We start from the raw sequence: 21,928 nt of genomic DNA on the forward strand, positions 1-21,928 counted from the left end.
ATTTGATGTTTGTGACGAAAGTAAAACAAAACAGAATCTTTCTTAAGTGTATTATTTTTTTAACTTTGTAATCTTTCATAGTAAATAAATGAGTTTCTCTTGCAGTTTAATATATTTTTGCGTGTACTATATACAGTATTTATGTCAGCTGTGAAGTCTTCTGATATCCCAAAGTGTCTGGTTATTTCCTGGATTTTTATTTCCTGGAATCAGGTATATTGGAATCATCTTTTATAAAATGCTATTCCTGATGTTGTATTTTAAAGAAGGCCTGATAACTGAATAAAAGTGCAAAGATTAAGCTTAAAAACTTAAAGGCCTATAGGAATAAAAATCCAATATTAGTCCAGTCAGTCAAAGATTTGTACCTACCTCCCCTACAAAAGCAATTTAAAATCTGAGAACAAGGAAAGCACATAAGCACACAACTCAGCAGCTCCATCAGTTTACATTTATTAATCAGTCAAATCAAATCGTCACATAATTTCAATGGCTTGATTTGATAGGTTGCTTTCAGCCTATTAAAACAGTTGCGATGGGATCCATTTATGATCAATCTAAAAAAAAAGAAGTAAATAGCTAGCTACATTTCAGTAATTGAGTCATTTATAACGAGACGCTGCAATTTCAGGTACCCTATTTAAATGAGCACATTGAAAAACATTTTGAAAAAAGTTTTATTGGCACCTCAGTCTATTGACAAAACCGTTTCATCATCAATTATCAGAAATGTCATCCGAGTTGCAAAGATCCTGAATCTCTAATAGTTTCCTGAATGAATTTAAATGTTTGCAAATGCTACCTTGGTTTGAGTAAACAGTGGCAACATAAAAAAGCTGACACTTAGTGACGCGGTGATATAAGATGATTTACATTAAAGCACATGAAAGTATTTCAAGTATCTCAAAGAGACAACACATTTTCACAGAACAGACCATCCCCGTGCTTCCCTTTTCTTTATAACGCCCGACTTTCAATATGAAAAGCAGTAAATAATTTACTTGGTTTTTAAAAAGGATATCAAAGTCAATTCAACATTACATTGCAAGGTATGCACCTTTAAAGTCGTAGCTTACAGAGTTGACAATTCTATTCAACAGTTGTCAGGCAGCAAAGCTCAGACATGTATCAAAGCACATACAAAAAGATTAAAGACATAAAACAGAGGTGCTTCTACACCCCGTTACACCAGTTAGATAACCCTAGGTTCCTGATGAGGAGGTCTCTGCCACAACATAGACATTAGGTGCAGTGAAAAGGATATTTTAATCACCTTTCAAACCTGTTTCTTACTACTTTCTTGTCGTTACATGGACGGTTCGTGTCAGGCTAGTGTGCTTTCTTTAGAGTTGGCTCAGAAAAATCACATGAGATATCAGTCCAGAGCAGCATCGGCTGCAATAATACTTTTGCTATTCACATACATACAACCTTAAATAAACAGAATCAACAAATAATTACATAGAAAAACCAAACAAAAAGCCACTTACTTTAGCTACACAATTTTGAAGACATTACATAGAAAAGGACAAAAAAAAGGCAACGATATTCTAATGAAACGGGACTGTGCTGTGAGAGGAGAGACAGTAACGCCTCCCCTCTCTTAATCGTCTTTTAGCATGTGTTGTTCAGCTCCATGCATACATGGAGTGGGTCTTTATCATCCAAAAAATGTGGGCCGTTGTGTGTTACATCCAAGTCCAGCTCCTCTGATGTGTGTGTTTTCTTGAGTGTTTCTACGGGCGGTGATATGGCGTTCAGAAAGCAAAGTCCATCTATTACAAATGAGTGTGTGGGTTTTATCTGATCAGGTGGTAGGTGAGCCAGAACATGAAGATAGGTTGAGCTCCTGCTATAGACATGGTGAGATACATCCTCAGCTGGTTTCTGGCTCCTCTCACCTGCCTCCCCTCCGCCGCCGCCTCCGACAAAAGCTTCAGACGTAGGGTTCGGATCTGAGGAGGGACACGTTAAAGATATTCTTTATATCAACCGTTTCAAAAAACATGCATATAAGTGAGCTGAGCCCTCCAAATAGTAATAATACAAATAGACAGGGCAAGAAAAAAAATCACCCAATGCAGTCCGGAATAGCAAAAGCTAAACTATGACCTAAATAACAAACTTTATACATATATAAATATGTCTTTTGCTAGCTAGTTCTATGCATGTTAGCTATGTGAAGGTACAGGGAGGATTATTTTGTATTAAAAAATGTAGATGTGAGCTCAACAGAGAGCAGGACAAATGGTAGAAAGCTTTGGAGAGTGAAGGAGAGGGTGAGGGATAAGGAAAAAGGTCAAGCAGACAAAGAAGATTTCTCCAGAATATGTTATTGAAAGGCATCTATTATAATCTTATGTGTGCAGCAGACATCTGTCCCTAATCAAACAGGAAGTCTGTCCAATAAGACAAATCATTTCAAGCCTCAGAAGTTAGTAGATGCTGCTCCTTACCATAAAGACAAAGATGGCAGCACAACACCACAGTAGAGAGAGATAGTATGCTGGCCTACCGAACAACAGGCCTGACACTACACCTACGATCATCCTGAGGAGACACGGAGGACACACACAGTTAGAGTTAAACTTAGAAGATTTAAGAGATGTTGTGTTCTGAGCATCGTTCTAGTGAAAAATGAAAAGTATGTGAAGAAATGTGGATACAGAAAGATGGTGTACACACCCAACGTATTTATAGCCAGAAAAGGCCAGCAGGTCAATGGTCGTGAGGTCAGTGTTAACGGTCACTAGGTAGAGCGACAGCAGGACTGCCAGGACTTCCATGATCAGCCACACCAACGCTGAGCTGGCCTGAACTCCCAGCAGCTCCGGGGAAAACCTGAAGGGCGCACACAATGTTCATTTCTATACATGTATATACTGTGAACTCAATACATCACCATCTTTTAGCAAAGAAGAAGAGATTTTTCTTTTGAGCGTAAGAATATAAAACCATTTTCATCCACTAGATACATGTTTAATGTTGAATCAGTGAAATCCTGTTATTAATTCATGATACTGTGTGTTCTTTGTAACATGTTGCTATCAACATCTTCTTTCCAAACCAGAAAACTAGACCAGAGATGTATGTACTTGTTCTGTGTGCCGAGGGCCAGTCCAGCCACCAGGATGTATGTGATGAAGCCCATGGCGGGAATGTAGAGATCAGGAGCGTTCACATCGAAGCGTGGCGCCACAGGAGTGTCCTGCTGGTAGCTCACCTCCCAGTTCTACAACACAACATGATCACACACTTACAACGTGCTTTATCGATACTGAATTAATTGAGGGAAAACACATGTAGTATGGTAGAATAGATTCCTGGGACGTTCTGTATACTGAATTGTCCTGATTCCTTGTCAAGGTATTTAAACTGCAACAGTCAGGACAAGAAAAAGGTTTTTGTCTCAACCTGGAGCCCAAAGGAAACAAATCTGCAAATGTTCACATACAAAGGATTACCTCCACCGGTGCGATGTGGCAGGCATAACATTTATTTTAGCAGGACTTACCTCGTGCATGTAAGGGAAAACAAGAAGGCCCAGCTTCTTCCCCACGTACACAGTATCCACGGCAAAGTAATATTTCAGCTTAGAAATTGGAATGAACCTGTCCAGCTGAAACACAGAGACATACACGCATGCATTATTCATCCGGCTTTTACCTTGACCTTACATATCGCCAGACGTTTGACACCCCTTTCTCCTAAGCAATGATATAAAACAATAATGACTCAGTCTTACATTCTTGTCCACCATTTCCCTTCCCTGGGAGGCCAGTGAGCTGCCATAGGCCATCGCCAGGTTAGACATTGGGTCTGACAGGAGGGACTGGCCGGAAAATCCTGCTGCTTGAAGCCCAGCCTGCTGGTTACTGCAGGACACAAGAAAAATGTATAACTATAGGAACATAATGTGTCATAAAGCTAAAAAAAAAAACACACACACACATAGTCAGTTTTAATGGGAGAGTGACTGGAGAGGTGAATTACAGTAGAAAAAAAGTATCAATATGTTATTTTTAAGGGCGTGACCTTATCCCGGTATGCTTTTTTAAAATCAGACACGTTAATTCAGAAGACAAAAGGACAGTATATCTTAAACAGTTTAATATCCAACCAATTTCAGACTGTCTCCCACCTGTATCCTGCCGGTGGTCCCGATGCAACTCCACTTGTGTCCTCAAACAACTGGCTGCCATCCGTACCATCCACTGGGCTATTTCTCACACGCATATTAGGCTCTGTACGGAGAATCAGATGGGTTAGAGATATTTCATACAAAAGGAGTTGATTTGAACCTCTAAAATCACAATTTAAGGGTAAGGGTATTGTAATGCGTAGACATTCAAGACCAGTTATTCTGTCTGCCCTTCCTGTGTATATGCTGATAGCTGTCATAATATTGCAAAACAATTTTCCTTTTTCAAATATTATCCTTTCCTTAGTGGTTTTTTTATTCTTCTCAGTCCGAGCACATTAACCACTTTTAAATATTCATGCCTGCACATTTCAAGGTTTCAAGGTTTCAAAGTTTGTAGCTACTACACACCAAAACAGTTAAGGTATGGCTTACACAGTGGAAAACATCAGCTTATTTAATGCACCACTTCTTGAGCATCATGATTTATCAAAATACAAGTCCAGATCAGAGTTTAAGTACAAATTATTAGTACGACTGTGGAACAAATGTGAAGGCACTGTGCAAAAAAAAGAGCTCTTTATATCCCTTCCTTCAGGGAGTGATAATAACCTTGTTTTAGCTCTGACCTCTTTTCCTGTAACTCCTAATGGCAATAAATGTATGACAGACAGATATAAAACCTACAGAATGCTAGGCAGCGGTGAAAAGTAACTAAGTAAATGAAGTGCTGTACCTAAGTACCATTTTGAGAGACCTGCACTTTCCTTGAGTCTATCAATATGCTAATACTTTGTTATTTACCTCACTACAAAAAAAAGTCTTAAAACCTTTAGTTGATTTGCAGATTTGGATTAATGAAGTGAAATAGAGGTGGGAGAAGTACTGAGATCTTGTAGTTCAGTGTGGGAATACTCTGTTAAAAGTGAAAGTACTGCATTCAAAATGTCACTGTAGTAAAAGTACAACAGTATTAGCATTCAAATATACTTAAAGTATCAGAAGAAAAAATACGTGTTATGCAAATTAGTCCATTTCAGAATAATATCCATTATATGTTTTGATCGTAATTATTGATGCATTAAAGCTGGTAAAGGTGCAGCTAGTTTCACTAATGTTTAATGCTGCAGAGTAGCTTGTGTATTTACTCCAGATGTCCGTTTTAAGTTATTATAAATCGGCAAAGTTACTAAAGGTATTAAACGAATGTATTGGAGTAAAAGTACAGAGTAGCATAACATGGACATACTTTAGTAAAGTACAAGTCTCTCAAAATTGTACTTAAATACAGCACTTGAGTAAATGTGCTTACTTCCACCTCTGCTAACCAGTAAGCATTATTTATGAATACAGCTTTATTAATGGCATCTGGCGAAGCTAACGGTTACTAACGTTAACTCACCATTCATTTCACAGATAATATCTGTCAGATTGATTAACGTTAAAGTGTGGTGGACTTTAACAGAGGACAGTTTTGAGTCTGTTTTTCGAAGTTGTTATATATAGCTAGTTGTTAGCCTCAACCGGCTGGAACCAGCAACACCTTCATTCGGTTCCGTTTAGACTGAAGAGAGATAGCAGGTACAAAATGTGCACATGCAAGCTTTAGCTGATATTAAAAGCTGATTTGATCGAAAAAATCACGTACGTAACTTACGCTGTCTGAACCCACTTTGAGTTGCAGTATAATCCATTTGGACTGATAATATGGTAGCAGTAGATGCAGGATAACAGACTACAGTGAGAGGCAGACGCTACTAGATAGCAAGCAACCGGGGGAAGTAACACTGACACGGAAGTAAGCGGTGTCTTCTTCTTCTACTGTAGTTTAATTGACCCACTTCAAACCAACATGACAGGTTAACAGCGCCACCTACTGTATCCCAGCGTCACAGGATAAATAAACAATTCCTTACTTAAAAAAAAAACTTTATTTAAAACATATTCAAACTCTACCTTTCTACTAGCTATGTTCTTATTCATGTAATGTTTTACCATAGCTCCACTTCTTACTATTACCAAAAAATAACTGCTTACATGTTAGTAAAGTAAAGTAACACTTAAAATAACACTGTCAAGGGCCCTTCACCATAATTATAAGGTGTGCTTTGTTTTGTATTACGGGTGTATTTTGTTGTTTTGTCATTTACAGTCAATGCATGATTTGCAGGTGTTGATTTACTTGTTTTTCATATGCGTCACTGAGGGATTTACCACACACAGACGTAACATCTATGTTTGAAACACGAGCAGCCACATTCCTGTATCTAGAACAGTGATACATATTCAATCACAGACCTTGTTTTTCCTTTTTATAGGACAGTATGTAAATACTATAGGTCTGCTACACAGTGGCTCTTGTTGTAAAGAATACAAAAATGCAGGTATCCTTGTATGATTGCGCAACCAAAAAACCTACATAATAAACGGGTCTCATCATCAGACTGAATTGCCAACAATTACATGATGGATTCTTTTGAAATGTGTTGCACATGGTTAATACACGCCTCCTTGCATTTTTCCAACATTTATTTCCTGGAAACATTTGTACATTATTACTTTCTGTTTATAGAATGTGATCAAACTCGAGTGTTGACTTCTAAACAAGAAAGATGGAAAGCTGCCAACAGAAGAACAAATAGGGAAACACTCATATACTGTACGTTATGTGACTCTGAAGACCTTCAGTTCTCATGAGGCAGCCTGTGAAGATAGAACTGTTTTCCATATCCCATTGATAACGATCCTAAGGTAGAACATATATTGAATAAATCACTGCAACCAACCATTAAAAGGGATTATCACATTGTTTTGTAGGTCTTGACCCACATGAAGAAATACAAATAGTGCTGATTGGAAAGACAGGAAATGGGAAGAGTGCATCAGGAAACACCATCCTAAATCGAAAAGCTTTTGCAGCAGTTCTCTCTCCACGGTCTGTGACGTCGGAGTGTGAAAAGGCCAAAGGAACGGTGGATGGACGCAGGGTTGCGATCATTGACACACCAGGAATTTATGATACAAAGTACAGAGAAGAAGAGGTGATCAGAAAGCTGAAAGAATGTATGTCTTTCTCTGCCCCTGATCCCCACGCGTTCCTGATTGTGGTCAGGTTGAGCAGATTCACAGAGGAAGAACGAAAAACTGTTGAACTCCTGCAGCAGGTGTTCGGTGACAAAGCTGCAGATTACTCCCTGGTTCTGTTCACTCATGGTGACCTCCTGGGACGCAAAAGGATTGAAGATTTTTTCAGAAAAAGTCAACCGCTTAGCCTTTTGATTGCGAAATGTAATGGTCGTTATCATGTCTTAAATAACACCGTTCCTGAAAACTGTCTGGTGCCTCAGCTGCTTGCAAAGATCATAGGAATGGTCAGTGATAATGGAGGAACATTTTACACAAATGAAAGGTTCCAAGAGGCTGAGCGAGCGATCCGAAAACAACAAAAGAATATTATGAAGGCTATTGCCGAGCAGAAACACAAAGAAGAAGAAAAACTGAGGTTAATCTTTAAAGGTAAACAGCTGCAGAAAGAGTTAACATCTCTTGATGAAAGTTATAAAAGAAAATCAAGAGAGAAGGCTGAGAAGAAAAACAAATTCCTTGAAACTGGCATGACTGTAACAACTGCTGAAGCTGGGGTTGCCATCGGTGCTGCAGCAGCTACTGTTGGAGGTCCAGTGTGCATGGCCATAGGAGCCGTGGTGATTGGAGTCTTGGCACCAGCAGCAGTAAAAGCTTTGAAAAACAAATGTACTGTACAGTAATCTAAATGTATACTGCCTTAATAAAGCCAGTATACAGAAGAAAATGAATGTACTGAATAAGAACATTTATTAAATAAATAGATATGTAATAATCACAAATAATGATAAAAACAAGCTCTTGAGGAAAGCTCTGGTGTTGGAGTAAAACTGGACAATCTGGAGGAGGTGGTGGAGGGGCCGACGAGGCAAAAGCTGGACTGTATCCTGGAGAACCCCCAGCCCTATTATTTTTGTAATTTCTATGAATACTGCTAATACATGATATAATATATGTGTGTGTGTTTCTTTCGTTTTCAGCTGCTGCGATGACACGTGAATATCCCTACAGGGATTAACAAAGGTCCATCTTATCTTAACCACTCGCTCGTGTTTTCATTGAAAATGCTCTGATAAAACCCCTGTACCTGTTCATAATTAGATTTTGGCCACTAAAGATCCAGGTTTATCCCTCAGGTTTTGGTGAAGGTGTAGTGAATGTTGGACTTATGTGGTATCAGAAACATGACTTCAAATGAAGGTTATGCCTCATTGTGTTTTCTCAATGTGCAAATAGGCAATCCATTAATGAGCCTTTAATGCATTCTTTAAAACAATATATTACAGTTTCTTAGTAACTTTCCTGGTATTTTGTAGTTTTATGGATATATATTTTTGAAATGTTTTACTTTGTGAGTTCCCTCAACAGCAAACCAGATTTGCGGACAGGGTAATGAAAGCAGACAAATAGCAGCTTTTGGTATTTGAGCATCTGTTCGTATGTGTGTGCATGTATCTGTGCGTTAACCCTTTGGGGAGGCAAGTAACAGTTAGTTTTTTTTAAGTATATGTTTTTTTATCTATGTCAAAAATCTGTTATAGGCAGATGGGAAGTGGATGTGTAAGGAATTGTTCATAATTAGCAGACACACAGAAACACTGCAGGCAAATGTATCTTTGACAGACATTTCTCATGCTACACAAATAAAACAGTCTATTGTACAAACTGTTTGATAATAGAAAAATAAAATTAAAGGAATACCTGTCTTTTTATCAGTCGACATTTCTCCTCTGTTTCGCTTTTGTTCAAAACCACTTAGTGTCTCACTCTCTCTGCTGACAGCTGGACTCACCAGCCCTCAGGGGAAATGACCATCTCTCCTAAAATGGACTGTACTGTGCGTAAAGGGGACACACATTGCTTTAAAGCACCGCTGACTCACATGCACATGCCTAGACACTCATATAGGGCATACAAATGTGCAGGGTTTTTCTCGCTCTTACTGCTAACACACACTCAAAGGCCCAAACATGAACTATTTTAAGGGTTTTTTCATGCGGTAGTAACTGCTCCAAAGGCCACAGAGTACAATAGGGGTCTACAGTTAACAGCTTGCTGTGCTGTGACATTAGAGACACATAAGTGGCTTGGGGTGAAGCTGTCTTTAGAAATCAAATTCAATAACTCGGGAAAGCTCATTTCAAGCACAGACAAGCAAAAACAAATATGCTGCAAGCATGGCAGTATCTGAGCAATGCTGCATTTTCTGTGCTCTCTAATGGATTGCATCTATGTTAGATCCCTTTTTTCAAATGTTCTGATGTCATTTACACCCTACATTGTGCAGGATCCTGGATATGAAGTAATATAGTTAGTTTGGATTTGTACATTTTGAATAAACCTATTTTTTCTTGTTGTGTTTTAGGGCACATTTTCAATTTCCCCACCAAACCTGTGTTAAAAATGCTGTTGATTCAGAAAAAAAGGAAAAATGGGAAAGAAAAAGCAAAGTGTGAGAATGAACAGGTGGATTACTGTTGATGTATGATAGTGTCCTGTCGCTCTGGGTGGTGTGTGTCTTCAGAATGCTTATGGTGAGGTGTGTTGTTTTCTTCTGTCTGTTAGGAGATTAGCAGAAATGTTGATTAATGTGCATTTTCCTCATAAATTAATAAATTAAATTATAAGGTCCAGTGAAGCTTTCTTTTCAGAGGAAAGACAAAAATGAATGGCTTTTGTTAGCAACAGATTTAATTTGTATAAGCGTTTGATAATAATTAATATAATGAAACATTAATACTTGACAAAGGTTTATTTGTAATACTGCCAGATTAATGACTTTCAAGACAATCATAAATAGGCAATTATAAATATGAAATCCTTAATTAAAATGTTACCATAATCAATCAACTCTGCAAGTGTCAATACACTGTCAACTAAATAAATAGAATTAGGTCCAGTGCTGTGCAACCCTCGCTTCCCAGATGAATTACAAAGCTAGGTTCAAAATCCGAATCAGGATTTAGCGGGATGAGTTGGAGCTATTAAACCCAAATGATAAAAGCATTATAACTGATCTCTAAAGGAAATTATTCATTAATCATCATAAATTAATTAGTTGGAATGTTCAAACCCTTTCATGAGCCTGAGATGGATGCAAGAGAGACAAATACACCCAAACACATCCATGAAGAACATGGTAATGCATACATATATCTGAATGTATCTTCAGATTGAGATGAATAATTCATGGCTTATTAAGTTCATCCAAACGAAAGTGGTAGCAGGAAGAAGCACGGGGTAGCACTGTCAAAAGAGCATACATATGAAAGTCACACCAGCATTAATTATTCTGCAGGGTCTGTCTGACATGCTTCAAGCACAAGTTTACCCCTGCACCCCCCAACATACAGTACACATCCATACAGTAAGAGAGAGAGGGAGATATGCTGAGTGAATAAACTCTTCAATGAAGCATGAAAAGCGCTCTTTGTGTCATAATGTAGCACGTTCACTACTGCACTCATCCAGCGAAGCGCAGAACTGCAGTTTCAGAGATCTTCCTTTTTCTTCTTCTCCTTTGCGTTTTACTGCTTTCAACTGTCTTAAACCCTCAAGCTGGCAATCATCGATCCAGGCATAATGGAGTTATCACTGGTGGCAGCACAGGTAAGGAAGCGGAAATACAATTAACCATTTCAGTTCTTACTTCTAGGACTTCCAGACAATCAAGTATATTGGATTATAGTAGCCTACTATGTATGTTTTTGGAGAGCAGCCAGAGTATCTTTATTGTTATACTTTTATTAAACTAATTAACCAAGATCAGCATGGACAATACGTTGATATGTATCTGCTGCATTTATTCTGTATTTTAAGTGCTGTGTTTTTCTCAAAGTGTGACAGTTTTTTTTAACATCACCCCTCTGACAAAGTAATTATAACCCACAATCTCACAATAGTCATGGCTCATGTATGATACAACAGTATGTATTGTTCGATGTAAGTTGATAGCGACACAAAGTAGATGCTACATGGTCTATTTTTATCAGCCAGAGAATGCCACGAAAGGGACTTTGGAGTACTGCACGCATGACTCACGGGAGCATTAGAAGTTTTTGTACATTTGTAAAGTACATATTTGCATAGTAGATTTTATTGTTTTTGACAGTACACTCATACAAAGATGATCCAGTAGTAGACTGGATGGCTTCTCCAGGAGAAGACATGCAAGTAAAGGCTCATTCAGCTGAGTCATTACAAGGCTGTGTTCCTGACATCTTAACAACCTTCAGACTGACTAGGCTGAAGCATCTGTGAGCCATTGACACATGTACTGCATTTACGGTAGGCTGAGAGCAATGTTGGGTAGATTTAGTTTTGTGTTGACTTAACATTTTAAAGTTTAACAAACATATCCTTAAGGCTATTAGCCTGACTTAAACTGAACATTGCATCCATCCAGTATTTTTCACAGTGTATCGCTGCTTTATTAAATATAATTAGAATTATTTGAACAACTTCGATTAAAGGATATTATATTCTTTATAAAAATGAGGGAAATTAATCCTTTAGAAATTGTTAGCCAATGGTAACTATATCAAATGATGCTGTTTGGTGTTGCTGGTTTGTTTGTTTCTTCCTATCAAAGTTACTGCAGCAATCTCATCATCGCTCTGCGTCTTGGTGAAACATTTGTGTCCTGTTTTTCTCTGTCTGCGCTGACCTATAATGTTGAGCCTCAGCTAGCCTCAGGGCAGAGCTTTATGTTACAACTGAGGACCCTTTGTTGGGTGAAGAGCTTTGCAGCCTATGGACATGTGTTTGCTGTACTGTAGCCTTCAAGTGCAAGTAGTGTGAAAGTCTTACTATACTGCACTCTATCACTTTTACTTTATTGTTCAAGGGGAAGCTTTTATAGTGTTTTTTGTTAACTCTTTCTAATGTCAGAAAGAAATATGGATTATAGTTTGGTGAAGGGATTGGTTTACTAAAATGATGTCTTCAAATAAGCAACATTTTAATTAAATGTACTTTTGATGTTCTGCAAGAACCTTGAAAAAGCCATACAACATAATGTATTAAACTTCCAACTGTGACCATAACACACAATTACAAATGTTGTCTCTCAATCAGTGAGCTGCATGCTTAAGTGTTCAATCATTAAAATGTAAATGTTTTCCCATTCCCACTCTTTGTGGGCTCTGATGGTAAAAAAGCTTGGATACATAAAATACTTTACTATGCCAAGGTGCATCATGAGTCATGCTTTATACAAACCGAAACCTGGAAGATGTTTAACCTGACACATGCAGAAGTTTCCTACAGTGTACTCTGTCCAGCTGTGTAGATGTGATAGAAAGTCCCACATGACAACCATCTGCTCAAAGTTACTAAATCAGCTGACTAGCTGTGCAAATATTGGCAAAAGATGTTGCAGACTTCTCAAAGGTTTTTCACATTCAAATTCAGAATAACTGTCTCTCTTTTAAAATGTCTGCACAGAAATGTAGGCCCAATTTTAAGATTCCTGCTGCGAGCTGAATTTTTTTTTTAAATTCCCTAAATGTTGTCACTGGGCCTGTCTACTCCAGACGTGAACCCTGTCCCGCTGTAGGAGTTTGATGGAAAGCCTCATCTGATAGCCATCTGTTCTCAGATAGTTAATCAGGAGGGCTCAATATGTGGTCTTTAATCACCCTGTGCTAACTGTCGCTGTCTGCACACGTTAATGTTCCTACTAAAGAAACTAATGCCCCTTCAAACTTTGTGTACAAGAACATGAAAGGGAGGCAGTTTTCTTTTTTGCTCAAAGAGTCATCATGCATCATGGACCTAATAATTAAGCTATGTTTTCCATGCAGCAACATTAAAAGTTAAGCATATTAGAAAATATTCATTCTAGATTAATGTCTTTATATCTCAGATTGCTTTATGAAAACATTTCATATTTTAATTGTTCATGTCATCATACAAATGCTATTCCTCTTTCAATAACTGAAGAAATGTCCTTGACTACGACACTGAGCTCAAACACGGAGCAAAGGCTGACCTTGTGTTGGTGACTCTTTTCCTATACGAAGCTTCTTTTTTTAAATGTTAGGTTGGTCTTAATTAGGACATGTCTATCAAAGTGTGTTGATGGAGAGTTGGGTCGGATTACCATCTGCTAAAGAGTTTATCAGGTACTTCAGGGGGGGCATCTCTTTGACACAGGCGGCTGATCTGATCCATCTTGAAGAGCTCTTTCTTTTCTCAGTATTTCCAAAAAGCATCTTTGTATTATACTACTTTACTACTATATTAGTGTCTTCTAAGCAATATGCACTTAAACACTGTTAGGAGTGCTTTCCTATCAGTGTGTTGAAGATCCAGTAAAATGTACATTAAAGTTGGAATGCTGTATGTAGTAGGATTTCAAGGCAAAATGTGTTGGTGTTGAGGAGTCATTTGTACTTTATTCCCTCTGTATACAAATTTGACTGCTATCATAGAGATCTAGCATGACCGTATCAGGGAAACAGTTTCTTGATTGATGGACTGTACAACAAAGTATCTTAAAGCTTATCTTAAACACATGTGTAACACAACCTTTTCGTCTGTAACACATTTTCTGACCATCTCACACAACTTATTGCCCTACCTGTGTGCTTCTTTTTATTGCAGAGGTGCTAAGAAGTTTGGATAACAATAATGCCTATATGGATATTTATCTCATGCTTCATAAAACGTCTGCTCCACCTTCAAGAGTAACCTTTCGGAGTTATTTAACAGCAAAAATACAGTACTCATCCAACGGGAACGGCTGACATATTCAGAAGGTGCCTCAATGTGATAGCATTTTTAGAGTGTCTGTTCCTTTATTATATCAGAGTTGAGATAACTTGTAATGATAATCAGGGGTTATGACTTTGCTGAACACATTAAGCATACAGTACAGGCAAATGAGTCACTCATGGCACGCATAGGATAAGCTGTAATTTTGCGTTACTCATTCAGCATGGGTGGCATGACAGATTAGACACATACTCACACGTGTACATGTATCATGTTTCAACTGCACTTTTGTTATGTAAATGAATGAATTGTCAACCCACGCTTCACTACAGGGATCAGTATGTGCCTTTATCATGAGATTGTTTGGAGAAATGTCTTATCATAGCGAGTTCAATTCATATTTAAGTCATTTTGATGAAGGACTGTATATTGTATATCAAAGTATTATCCATTGCATTTACATGTTTCAGCTTTTAATTTCATAAAACAATTAGTTCAGAAATTAACTGATTGAAATTGCCTTTTCCTGTCCAGAGTAAATCTTAAGATTTGATCTCGGACAAGAAGATTAGCTGGTATGTATTCCTCTTCCACCTAGCCAGTCCCAGCTGCAACGCTATTACATAAGTGCATTGTGTGAGTAAAAGCTTATTTTATGGTACATTTAATCATGTTCCTAAAGCTGTACATTTGAAGTAGAGCCAACATGGCGGCTCGTCCTCTGTTACCTTTGTTACAAGATTATGGAACAATCGTGGTAATGCTAAAACACAACAATATTGATAGACAGTAGGAAACGTTGAACCGTCTCCTGCGTTGCAGTCCAATGTTTTTTCCATATACAGTATATGATAAGTACAAAGCCACTGTGACAACTAACTATGAATCCGAAGCCTTGAGTTCGGCATTTTGGCAGTGGCCAAAATTAGTTTGATTTTTCTAATCAGAATTGAGTTGAGCAAAATATAACAAAACATTTGCAATTCACTTTCATGAACTGGAATCACACTGTGAAAGGGATGAGGCTCAAGAAGATAACACCCAGTGACGAGAAAACATTGTGTGGTAACTGATGTTATTTTACCAGGCGTTTCTTTATAACAACACTATTGTAAACCTGGAATGAATCATGATTATTAACAGATTAGTATTTTGCCAGAAAAGAGCAGACACAGTACATGGCATGCATGCACCTTAGACCAAATGTGGATGCCCAATTATAATTACATAAAGAAAACCTTCTGCCACAATCATATGGGCCTCTGTATGTGATGAAACATCTGTGCATCTCCATTTGCACTTCCCACGAATGTGTGCGCGTGTGTGTGTGTGTGTGTGTGTGTGTGGGGTGTGACTGTTTGAAGCGTGAAGGGTCTTATGAAAGCCGGATAAGGTCACTCAGTGATGTCAGTGAATGCTGTTCTCTGCTCGTCTGTCAGGCTCTTAACCCTCCAGCAAAACTAAGCAAAGGCTCAACCAGCCATGAGAACATGCCTCCCTCTATCTCTGTCTTTCTCTATAGCACTCTTGTTCTTGCTTACAATAACCTACAGACCGCACACCTTCCCCTTCTCACGCTCGTCTTCTCGCTTGACTCCTTTGTCTTCCTTTCTCTCCCTAAGTTATTCTTGTTCCCTCCATTCTTGACATGAATCCAGCCGGCTAAGTTCCCCTCTGGACATTTTCTAGCAGCAGTATTTTCTTTTCATCTCATGGCCCAATAACTTGAAATAATGGAAAATATGTTAAGCAGCTTCTACTTTTTGATTTACTTTGCTTGATGTCCAAAGGTTAAAATCATCTTTTTAGGGTTGTTTTTAAATAAACTCAGTCAAATAAGCTTTCATTCCTAAGATGCACTTCCAGTAGCAGAAATTATCTGCAGACCTTAAACAGTTATTAATAAACATTTAAACAATTAATTGAAGTCTTTTTTTTTCTTTCTAATGTATTGACAGATTCTTTCATATTTTCAGGTTTCATTTTGGTGCAAATCTGTAGGTCAGAGTGGCTGAAGGCACTGATAATTTAAAATTAAATAAACGAAAAGTTTTATCAGTACATAAATTAAGACCCAGCTTATCAGTCACTGCATTTCCATTCATTTAATATTTCTTACATAATTGTTTTGATTCCTCATGATTTTTAAGTGGCATTTTGCTAAATGAAGCATTTTTGTTCACGGTTTGGCCCCGTGTTTTTTACAGTAAGAAGCATCAAAGTGCTCAACACCGACTTATTCTCTCTGTCAAGTCATTCTTGGACAGGATCAAGCTCAACACTGGGCTTGGCTGTTTTATTTCATATATTATTAATTAATATATAATATTGGTTATTATATGATGAATGTGGCTAAGGAGTAAGAGTGGAACATCCACCAATTGTAATATCGTGTTTCTTTAGGTCAGATTTTTCAAAGGTAGATCACATGAGGATAATTAAAGGGTCCACAGGGTTTTCTTTATAGTTCTTTCTTTTCTTATGCTGTCTTCACTTTCTTTCTGTCTATCTATGTGTTTTTCCTTCAATGACAGATGTTTCAGAAAGAAGAAAAAACACATCTGGCTGCTCTAGGGCAACTTATTGACCCTTCATCTCTTTTATTTTCTGCCCTCCCCCTTATTTTATTGCATCCTTTTAAATATGAGATAGAAGTGTGATCTTCCTCTTCTTGGTAACTTGTGTATTTTGATTTAAAGGCTAACATATTCCCCCTCCCCTAAAAGCAGACTTCAAGTCATGGGCTATACTAATAGCTTTTGAAACAAATAGCTTTTGAGAGAAATTGCTCATAAATAATGAGAAATGATGGCCTCTTTTACTCTCCCCCAATCCTTAGCTAATTATGGAACAGTTATTTTTTTGCTTCACCTCAAATTATGCACAGACTCATCTAATTTTAAATAACCCCCAGCCTCCTGTGTTTTTGTGTGTGTGCTTGTGCTTTGGGTGATTGATGAATGAGTGTCCCTGATCCATATGTGTGAGCACTCATTTGTGACTTGTGTGTGCCTGTGTGTGTGTGTGTGTGTGTGTGTGTGTTTGAGTGTGTGTGTGTGTGTGTGTGTGTGTCTGTGTGTGTGTGAGAGAGAGTGTATGTGTAAGTGTGTCATCACCAAAGGCAGTATCTGAAACTCCACTTAGAACAACATTATATAACTTTATAAACCGTCACTTTCTTGGGTAAACACAGACACACACACACACACACACACACACACACACACACACACACACACACACACACACACACACACACACACACACACACACACACACACACACACACACACACACACACACACACACACACACACACACACACACACACACACACATATACAAACAAAGGCTACAGACATGTGCTTCCCCCATCTAAGACCCCACAGGACAAGCACTCACAGATGGGCACAGGAAGCACACTCATATGCCCACTTATTATACACAAAAGTTACATTGTGCAGTTGATACCGGACCGGAGCTTTATATGTTGTTGACTCTAATCCCATGAGACCTGCAGCACTGCACGCTATACCAGGATGTGTCTGTGCCCGGACTGGGATAACACTATAGGATGAAGGGATGGAATATGGAGGAAACAGGAAGTAGTAAGTAAGTATTATAATAATTATCTTTAGTGGGAAGGGTTGCAATGAGCATTCAATCCCAGGGAAAAGGACTGCAGTATGGTTATTTATTGACTCCAGCGCCGACCTATAGTGATATAGACATGACACCTAGGTGGACATGCTCATATTTGCCCTTTTTCTGGTGCTTTGCGATGATGATGTCTGACATGTAATAAATCAAATCAAAAGGAGGTAAAATAAAATGTATCAAACCAGTCTTTGTGGCAATGGGAAAAGTGGCTATTGCCTATTTAAGTGACACTTAAAATGTTTTAAAACTCTGAATATGCTTGAAAATGTTGGTGGAAGAAGGCTATTGCTGTAAGAATTAATTCCTATATTTCCAAACATATTTATTGGTTTCAAGACTTAACACTATACTACTGTCTTATAAGTTTTTTTGTTTGAACAGAAAACACTGGTAAAGAAACCTGATTATGGTACAATGTATATGCCAGGACAGCTGTTTTATGCATTGATTCACACTGAGAAATGATACACACAAGCAGAAAGACACATGTTCTCTAACCTGTGCATAGGCATTCACCCATGCATTGTAATTCATGCTATTCATATTTCTTTTACCAACACACACACACACACACACACACACACACACACACACACACACACACACACACACACACACACACACACACACACACACACACACACACACACACACACACACACACACACACACACACACACACACACACACACACACACACACACACACACACACACACACAGTACCAATGTACACAACGATACGCAGGTGCATGCCATATGTACATGTATGCATGCATTTAAGATACACGCAGGAAGCTTCTTTTTTGATTAAATTACTTTCTGTTTCGTGCTTGTCCACATAGTCCCAGATGGAAACACAGCAAAGCTGATCATCCTGGTGCCTCAGCAGGCTGAGTCGACTGCCATGTGTTCACATTGCTGTTAGTTCAAATCTGACTTAGGATTTCTGTTGTGTCATGAACTGAGTCACCCTGTCGTTCCAGATGTTCACTTTTGAATTGTTTTGCAGTAAATAACAAGTTTGATAAATACATTGTTTGAAGTAGAATGTTCAAGTGGTATTAAAAGTATTATACTTCTCTTCAATGAATTCCTGTTTACAGTACAACATACTATTACTTCAGTTGGTGCATAATAATTTGGTCAAAGTCTAAAGACAGTATTGGGCCATGTTGACATCAACGTTAAAATACTGTAGTCTTTTCTGCGTGAGCCTACAAACGTCAGCTGTTTTACAGATGAATACGTATCCTAGAAAACTCTTTGGTGACACACACGCACACAAGACACCTATTTAGACACCTTCACCGGTCTGGACTGTCTCTCTACGTCTACACACCCCTCACACACACACACAACAGAAAAACCAGAATGCCTAAATCTGTGTCACCCACATGGTCTCACAGTTTGCACTCAACTCTCTACTTTCACTGGGAGGGATCTCTCTCTGCACTCTCACTATCTCCCTCCCACATGGAGTTCAGTCTCTGGCTCTCATGAAGCGCTGCTTGCTCCATTCCTCTTAGACGCCTCAGCCTCGGTCAGAGTGTAGGACAGGAAAGACAGGAACACCAGAACTGATCTCTTTCTTCACATCCAGCCAGCAGTAGGTACCACTCTCTTTTCTTGCTTCATGTTTGTCTGTGGCTTTCAGATATTTTAACTACGATGCTCTCTTCCATCATTTCTAACCCAACAAAAGCTGTAGGCTATTTTTCTAATTTTGGTTAATTATTTTAAAACAAGAATTAGCAGGGAAACTAAAATGATGGCAATTGATACGTTTGGGCTAATAAGTTTTAATGCTGAAGCACCCAACTGTAACTGAGTGGGTGGAATTTTTTTGCAACTTTGAATAACTTTGAATGATTTAAATACTGTTTGTTTTTGATTTCGGAAACAAAACGTAATACCCTGCTGCCCCAATTGTGAGGAAAACTCAACGAAGTACACATTTCAGCTAATGTAACCGTAATACATTTTGTATATACCATACAGTGGTTGAACTTTCTTCCATCTACATATAATATTTTAAACATCAGGTTGTGCATAAGGTGCAATCTTAGATAAGATGCTTAGTGATACCAGCACTGGTGCTGTGATTGTCTCATGATGAACATCAACAATATCTCTAGTTTCAGCTTCAGCTTTGCCATGGGGCAAAACATTTAATTTGCTTCTTTTGAAATCACAATTTATATTTAGGATACTACTTGTGCTGCTTTTGGCTAATTGTATCTTAATAACTTTGTAACTTTTGACTTTGTAAAATCACTTTTTATTATGTGGCTCCTGAACCGACGTGCTTCTGATGCAGCTGGTGTCAGTTTTCCGTAACACTGCTGCCTGATATGAAATAGCACCTATCCATCATGTGCGGAGTCACCTTACTTTATATTTTGGTTTTGTTAATTGTGTCTTGGTTTACTTTTTTTTATCATGCATATCTTTGCCTATGAATATGGTGTAAATATATTGTAAAAGCATATTATTGGTGAGTGTTACAATGTTTGCTGAACTTAAAACATTTCCATGTTCTGAAACAAAACACACTTTTTTTTATGGGTTTCTGTGCCTTTGCAGATTTGTTCTAAAAGGATCCTAAGCTCTTTCAATCAAGTAAAGATTAAAACATAGTTAGTAAATAGCAGATGCAGTGAAACTGTAAAGAGATCAGTTCTTTATATAACTGTAGTAGCTGCTTTTCTAGGGTTGGTATTGAGTACACTGACCTTAAGCGTATGTGTGTGAGCCTCTGTACAGGAGCGCTTCTGCTCCCACTACTCATTTGATATCCAGTAGTATGTAAATGTGTGATGTACACACTTAATAAGGACAGAAGTGTAACCTCTCACTGTAATAACTTTTTAATGTTAAGTGCATAGCTAAGTATGTCTTACAAATCCTTAATACCAAGCAGGACGGCTAAGCATAGTGTGAGAACTCCATCTTAAAGCTTGCAGGATTTTACATGCATTAAGAAATGGTCACAATGCTAGAATTTTCTGATCTGTTGTTTCCAAAGAGTGATCTTGAAGTGTGCAGTTTAAACGCTCAAAACGTCTCTGTGTCTCTGCTCCATTAAATGATGCACTCCGTAGTGCCAGAGCCTTTTTAGGAGCAGCAGGGCTGCAATTAGTGAGTTGCTTTCTAGAGAGCAGAAATGAACAATTTTGAATGCCTCCACTTTGGTAATTGTTTAGTTGTTTGCCTTTTTGAGGATCTATTCTCTCAAATATGGGACACAAATATGTTGTGCTGTGAATTAAAGGGGGCTTCTCTTTTGTCTGGGCGGCCTCAGTCAAAAAACCCTTATTCAACTAATGAGCCCATTCATGTAACATGCACATTCATTAAGATATACTGCCCCTGTCTGAGTATCTATGCCTACAGCATGACAACTACATTGAGCAATTTCTCACAAACCAATCAGAGCAGAAGGGCTTTGTCAGGCAGAGACTTAAAGAGACAGGTGCTAAAACAGAATGTTTCAGACAGTGGGTGAATACAGGTATATCCTGACTGGCAATACAACAAAAATAAAGTGATTTTTGAAAATGAAAGCATGTCAATATTTTTAGGTTGAAACTCAAATACAAATATGAACCAGAATAAATTGAGAGGTTACAACATGTTCCTGATTTAAGTTGACCTTGCAGAGTAACAGCATGCAGCAGGTATTTAACTTAAGCCCTGACGGTTATAAAAACAAAGTCATTATACCTTTGGGTAGTTTTCTTCCAGGCGTGTGGTGCAATAACTCTTGCACATACTCATGCTTGCAGTTGTTTTTGTTGATGACCTTTTTGTTCTTTTTTACTCACAGAATGAGACATAGCTTCAAGGCAGATGCTTTTTTATTTGAGAAGGTGAACTAGTTCAGTTCTCTTTCGTTGCTAGAGTTTGGTTCCCATGTTGCGATTGTCTCTGTATAACTGTATATCCTTCCAACATGGTTGGGTGCTTTAAGTTCTTACAAAAGTAGCATGAGATGTTTTATGTCCTTTTTTCTTCACTCATGAAAATCCCTTGGAGGCAGTTAATTAAATATACATATTAAGTGGCTGATGTGAGAGCTCTTAGAGTTATCTCATAAATTATGCTGCCATATATAAACAGTTGCAACATTTTAGGTTGAAGATTTGTTTTTCACCTAGCAAAGAAATGAACACACGCACATACACAAACAGTGGTTGTGTATTATATGGGATGGGATGAGACAGTTGTGCATGAATAATGATGGGGAAAGGGAAATAATTTGAAATTGAATTATGGCAATCTAATTAATGTATATATACTGTATGTACATACCCCAAAAAGTTTA

General features: G+C 38.1%; 2 protein-coding genes across 3 annotated transcripts; one reads left to right on the top strand and one right to left on the bottom strand.

The window, feature by feature from the left end:
* Positions 1-659: 659 nt before the first annotated feature.
* Positions 660-5,954, bottom strand: yif1b (Yip1 interacting factor homolog B (S. cerevisiae)). 2 transcript variants are annotated; one of them, XM_063906847.1, is made up of 8 exons: positions 5,799-5,954; positions 4,142-4,244; positions 3,746-3,875; positions 3,515-3,619; positions 3,096-3,232; positions 2,686-2,841; positions 2,457-2,550; positions 660-1,955 (listed from the first exon to the last, which is right to left on the bottom strand). In XM_063906847.1, the coding sequence occupies exons 1-8, from the start codon at positions 5,833-5,835 to the stop codon at positions 1,800-1,802; spliced, it is 918 nt and encodes a 305-aa protein (XP_063762917.1). In that variant the 5' UTR covers positions 5,836-5,954; the 3' UTR covers positions 660-1,799. The 2 variants fall into 2 exon arrangements, with proteins under 2 accessions (XP_063762917.1, XP_063762916.1); XM_063906846.1 differs by having other exon boundaries at positions 5,790-5,954.
* A 39-nt stretch (positions 5,955-5,993) lies between these two features.
* Positions 5,994-7,908, top strand: LOC134880456 (GTPase IMAP family member 9-like). The gene is made up of 2 exons (XM_063907398.1): positions 5,994-6,000; positions 6,959-7,908. The coding sequence occupies exons 1-2, from the start codon at positions 5,994-5,996 to the stop codon at positions 7,906-7,908; spliced, it is 957 nt and encodes a 318-aa protein (XP_063763468.1).
* Positions 7,909-21,928: the final 14,020 nt, after the last annotated feature.

The sequence above is a fragment of the Eleginops maclovinus genome, chromosome 18 (genome assembly GCF_036324505.1).
Source record: "Eleginops maclovinus isolate JMC-PN-2008 ecotype Puerto Natales chromosome 18, JC_Emac_rtc_rv5, whole genome shotgun sequence".
NCBI classification, from domain to species: Eukaryota; Metazoa; Chordata; class Actinopteri; order Perciformes; family Eleginopidae; genus Eleginops; species Eleginops maclovinus.